Raw genomic sequence first — 5,708 nt, forward strand, 5'->3', positions numbered from 1 at the left:
GGGGATGGACGCAGGTCAGGACCCAGGGCACCAGGCCCGGGGACAGCGAGACTCCGCCCTGAGGCTGCAGCAGGCTTCGGCAGCCCGCTCTCTGGGAGGGCTCAGTGAGGGGCCCTGGGGAGGCACCTCGAAAGCCAGGGTGGGGCTGGCACGGGGAGTGGCCTCTGCAGACCCCCCAGAGGGCAGGCCCGGGCCCGGCCACGTGGTCCCAACCCACCCCACGAACTGGGGCCTGGAGCCTTACGAATCGGGGGTCCTTGTTGAGGCAGGCCTCCACAAACTCCTTGAAGGGCTTGCTGTGGTGGCCCTCTAGCACGGGCGGGCTGTTCTTGGGGATCAGGAACAGGACGCGCATGGGGTGGAGGTCAGAGTTCGGAGGCTCACCTTTGGCCAGTTCAATGGCCGTGATCCCCAGTGACCAGATGTCAGCCTAGACAGAGAGCCACACAGGACACGTGGCACCAGGGTGGCCCCGAGCCCTGCCAGCGCCGCTGCCGTCACGGCCGCCAGGCCCACCTTGAAGTCGTAGGCTGACTGCTTGATGACCTCGGGCGCCATCCAGAAGGGGGTGCCCACGAACGTGTTCCTCTTGATGTGCGTGTCCGTGAGCTGCCCTGCCACCCCGAAGTCCGCCAGCTTCACGTCGCCTTGCTCCGAGAGCAGCACGTTGGCAGCTGCTTGATACAGGACAGCGAGGCATCACGCTCTGAGCCAGGGAGACCCCACCGCGAGCAGCTGCCTGAAGCAGCACCTGCTGGTGGAGCCTCACTCAGCTTTGCCTCCCCCCACGGCCCAGAGACAGGCCCAGGCCAGGGCACTGCCGGGGGCGCCCGCAAGCGTGAGGGGCCCTCCCCGGGCCTGCCTTCCACGCCAGCATGCAGGAGGCCCTGACCCCTCCCCAGGGACTCGGCAGGGCCAACCCACAGTGCGGTGGCTCTCCCAACAGGAGACGGCTGGCATTCCCGGTGCGTGAGGGCGTGGCGCCAGCACCAGCGTCTCTGCCATCAGTGTCCGGTGGCCGCAGGGGATAAAGGCCAGGAGCGCGGAGCTGCGAGGCCCCCAGCCCCACCAGCCGCGTGCCCCGCACGGCCGCCTGCCACCTCACACCCTGGCCTGTCCAGGGTTGGCGGGCTCGAGGGGAGAGGAGGCGAGCCTGGGGACCTTTGATGTCTCGGTGGATCTTTCGCTCCGAGTGCAGGTAGTCCAGGCCCTTGAGAATCTCCCGCAGGATGGTGGCGATGTAGGTCTCCTCCAGGGGGCCCGGCTTCAGCTGCACACAGACGGGGTGGGGCCTCAGACACCTCCCCGCCACACCTCCTTCGCCCACAGCCAGGCCTGAGCTCGATTGCACTCCCATGAGGGTGACCCTGCAGACGGTGGGTCTTCACCTCCCCCTACTTCTGAAACAAAGTTTTAGACGCAGGCCAGGTGGGTGTGAGGGAGGGTCTTCTTAGAGAACAAAGGCCACCACCACCTTTGCTGGGAAGGTAGATGAGGAGGACAAGGTGCTGTCACACTCCTGAGCCCATGTGTCCAGAGGCACTAACCCCGCCTGCCCCCCACAAGCCAGCAGAGGCCCCGGACCCCTCGGCATCAACCGAGGGGGCTGCAAACAGCTCCTGACTAAGGCTGAGGCACCAAGACAGTGAAGGAGAGGGCCCCAGGAGCCCAGGGGCCCGGGAACACTGTCAGGACCCCGCAGCAACCTGTCCTGTAGCCCTGCCCGGCAAGCTGTCCACGGCTGCGGCCTACACCTCACCAGGTCCAGCGCGGAGCCGCCGCCCAGGTACTCCATGATGATCCACAGCTTCGTGCTCTGGGACCGGAGAAAGGCCTGTCAGCATGTGGCAGCCAGCACGGGGCACCCCAGGCCACAGGACACACTCCCCAGCAGGGTTCCAAAGCCTCGGGGCCCTCCAAGGGAGGGCTTCACCAGCAGCCCCGCCCGCTCCCCTCCCAACACCCCTGCTGCAGCAGCTCTGCAGACGGACCACGGCCCAGACCAGTGGCCGACTGTACTCTGCTAACACACGCCCCCAAAACCAGGCTGGGAAAACAGCCTACCCAGGCGGCACGCGCCTTGACACACGTGCACACCAGGTGCCCCTGGGCAGGCCCCTGCGGGCTGGCACTGGGCTCTGGGCTCCAGCTCAGGGATCCCAGAGAGCTCCTAGCAGGGCCTCACGGATGCATGGGGCTTACCCCAGTCCCCCCAAGACATGGCACAGCCAGGCGGTGGGGTCATGCGGCTGGTTCAGAACCCCTGACCCTACAGACCTGTTCTCACTCCGCCGCCCCCAGGCATCCCCGGAGGATGAGCCCAGGAACCTCCAGCACGCCAGCCTGGCCCTCGGGCTCCTGTTTTCTGGGAGCCGCTCCCGTGGGAAGCTGGTTCTGTGCTCCCGTCAGGGACCCTCGCCTCAGACCAGGCCTGGCCTCCCAGCGGCCCCACGGAACCCTGGGCCCCCACTCACACCCGAGCACAACCCACCCCGCTCCCTGCAGGCACCTTGAGGTAGGAGCCGAAGTAGCGGGTGATGTAGGGGCTGTCGCACTGGCTGAGCACAGTGATCTCCTGCTGGATGTCCTCAATCTCGTCCTCGGCCTCCTCCAGGTCGATGATCTTGATGGCCACCACCTCCTTGGTGCGGTTGTCGATGCCCTTGAACACCTCCCCGAAGGAGCCCTTGCCGATGCGGTCCAGTTTGGTGAAGAGCTCCTCGGGGTCCACGCGTGAGTGCTGCGGGCGAGGGGCGGGCGGCCGTCAGAGCGCGCGGCCCCGAGCGCAGGGAGCTCGGCCGGGTTCTTCTCGGTTCTTCCGTAGTGGTTTCAGTTCAGAATGTGGACGTTTGCCCCCGCCCCAGGGCAAAGACCCTCGAGAGCACAGGGGTCTGGCTCCAGCCCAGCCGTGGGGCCGTGGGTCAGGCCAAGGGGCCAAGGGCAAGAGGTCACACCTGCAGCCCACTCCCACGGTGGGGGGGACCAAGCAAGACGCAGTGGCGGGTTAAAAGGGACGTGCAGGTGGAGCATGGTGACCTCAGGCAGTGAGACTGTCCTGTATGCTGCTGAGGTGCGGGGTACCAGGAGTGAACTTTCTGGAAACTGTGGGCTTGGTTAATAACAGTGTATCAATACGGACTCAACCATTTTAACAAACTTAGCACCCTAAAGCCAACCTAGCAGGTTAAGGAGGAGGAGCGAGAGATGTATCATTTCCCTGTAAACTCAACTGCTCAAAAACTAAAGTCTATTAATTTAAAACACACACACACACACCCGAGCTCTCCCTGCACACCTGGCAGCTACACTCGAAAGGGCTTCCCTCGTCACCCCAATCCAGTCTTGGGGACACCCGCACTGAGCTGCACAGTGATGCTTCCTGGACGCCTCATCCTGGACACTCAAAGATCACAGAAAAGCGCCTTGTGTGTCCCTCAGACTTGAACACAGACAAGGCCTGACAGGCACAAGGCTGCGGTACAGATGGCCTGGGATGGAGTCGGGAGAGGGGCGTCCACAAGCTGAGAACCACAGCCTTGACCCTGAGCCTCAGTACGTCACAGTCAGACGGCTCAGCGTGGGGGCTGCGTGAAGGACAGCAATGCAGAGAGCCAGTTGGGGCCACCAGGGCATCCTCCGGCCCCGCCCACATGGCTTCTGGGCTCCTGAGGACACGGCGTGCCCTCTGCCCACCCTGGACGTGCTCTCAGGAAGCCAGGGGCAGTCTCACAGGCCCACTGACCACGAAGGACCCACATGGGGTTCAGCGGCGTTGGGGTGGGAGCCTAGCATCTCATCCAAACAGAGGCAGAAAGGGTCCCCAAATCACCTGGCCTCCAGCCCACAGAGCACCTCCCTCTGAAGGGGCTGCCCACATCCCCGAGCGCCTGCAGAGGGCCAGTGTGATATGGCGAAATCACATCTGCTGTGTCAGGCGCTGAGGGGCCGGCCAGGGTCCCGAGAGTCATCCAGAGCAGGCTCAGAGCCCACGGGGCCCAGGCTCACGCCAGGCCCGACTGGCTACACACACTACACGTCACCCAGAGATTGCCCAGTGAGCTGTAGTCCCGGGGTTCGTGACCAGGAGGGAGGAGGGGGATGCCCACAGGCCCGCACCTATGGACACAGCTGGCCAGGTGAGCCAGGAAAGTGAAAGCCACACGGAGACGGGCGCTCTGGGGGGGCAGCTGGCTGGGCCGCACGCTGGCAGGTTGGGGCCAGAAGTGGGGCCTCCACACAGATACGGAATCCTCCCACGGAGCAGGCCAGGCAAGGTCGAGGACGGGCCGGCCGGCCTCCTGGCAGCGGCTGAGACAGGTGCCCCAAGCGGGCCGATGAGGTGTCCACTCGCACCCTGGCTCGGCCCATTAAGGAACGCAGCCCTTCTCATTCCCTTCCCGGAACAGGCAGCCCAGGGCACGTGCAAGAAGTGACAACCAGCTACCAGGAAGTCCCCGAAGCCAAGATGGAGGCTCAGGTAGCACGAGGACAGCACAGGCTCCAGATCACGGGCGCTCGGCTGCCGTCAGGGTGCGGGTGGGCGGGATGGATCCGCGAGCAGAGCCAACCCCAAGAGCACACGGCCCACACCGCGGGCCACGCAGCCCCCAGCACAGAACCCCTTCCTGACGGAGGGAAAGCCCGCTCCGCCTCTGGGCGGGCACGTCGCGGCTCCCTGCTCAGCCCTGGCCGTGGTGGCCCGCAGCCCGGGAAGCAGCCCCCCTTCTGGCTGCTCCTCCACCAGCAGGGTCACCGTGCTTGCTCGGGCCCCAGGTGGTGGTCCACTGGACTGCTGGGCCACAGCCTGCCCCCAGCTCATGCCGGGCAGCCCTGCAAGACACCCGGAGAGAGCCATCCAGGTACTCCCGTCCAGCTGGTGCCTGACCTTGTGTCCCTCTCTGAAGATGGCCCAAGGGAAACCCTGGAGGAAGTAGAGCCGAGACCTGGCAGCGCTGGTCGGCATCAATGCCGTAGATGTTGGGGTCCCCTGACTACCCTAAGGCCTCTGCCAATGACATGTCCGCCCGTTCGGCTCTGCTGACAACACCTTAGCACTCCACACACACGGCAAGAGCCAGGCTGGGTCTGCCACAGTCACAGACAAGGGAGGCCCAGGCCGCGTGCTCAGACCCCCACCGCCTCGAGCAGAGTCCAGGCCTCAACACCCCCCATTCTCACACCTTTTGGGTCCCCACTGCTGTCGGTGAGTCAACTGAGCAGACAAGGCATGATAGGGACACCCCTGGCCATGCTGAACCTACAAGTTCATCACAGGGATGGTTTGGGGGCCCAGGCCGCCCTCCTAGACAGTGCATGTGGCCTGGACAATCGCTCAGGTCGCTCTGCTGGCTCTGGTAGTCAAGACCCTCGTTCTCCAGATCAGCCCTGGCACTGCCAGAGCCAGGGCCACCGCCTGGCAGTGTGTCTGCATTAGTGGCAACTGTGAACTAAGAGCTGCCTGTCCCTGACCATCACGTGAGCATACGGCGCTACCATGTAGCAATTCGGGGGACGCAGGGGCAGGAGCGCAGGCTATGGGGGAGCCCAGCTGCTGCCCCACACGGGGACTACCCCACAGGGCCCGGGACAACCTTCTCAAGAGAAAATGCCATCCTGTTGAGCTTCCGGCCATCAACAAAGGCCGAGCTCTCCGCCCCTGAAGGACAAAGGTGGCTTCCTTCCTTTGGGGTCCCCTCCCAGCCCCTCGG

The 5,708-nt window shown here is 64.8% G+C and overlaps 1 protein-coding gene across 1 annotated transcript in view; it reads right to left on the reverse strand.

The window, feature by feature from the left end:
- STK25 (serine/threonine kinase 25) overlaps nucleotides 1–5,708 on the reverse strand; it is a 10,989-nt gene that overhangs the window by 3,018 nt on the left and 2,263 nt on the right. Inside the window, exons 2-6 of the mRNA XM_023521087.1 lie at nucleotides 2,510–2,740; nucleotides 1,760–1,816; nucleotides 1,162–1,270; nucleotides 517–674; nucleotides 5–430 (exon numbers count right to left, since the gene is read on the reverse strand). Of these exons, the coding sequence (XP_023376855.1) occupies nucleotides 5–430; nucleotides 517–674; nucleotides 1,162–1,270; nucleotides 1,760–1,816; nucleotides 2,510–2,740 (981 nt within the window). The remainder of the gene's footprint in view (nucleotides 1–4; nucleotides 431–516; nucleotides 675–1,161; nucleotides 1,271–1,759; nucleotides 1,817–2,509; nucleotides 2,741–5,708) is intronic.

This window comes from Pteropus vampyrus, unplaced genomic scaffold, assembly GCF_000151845.1.
Source record: "Pteropus vampyrus isolate Shadow unplaced genomic scaffold, Pvam_2.0 Scaffold291, whole genome shotgun sequence".
In the NCBI taxonomy this organism is placed as follows: Eukaryota; Metazoa; Chordata; class Mammalia; order Chiroptera; family Pteropodidae; genus Pteropus; species Pteropus vampyrus.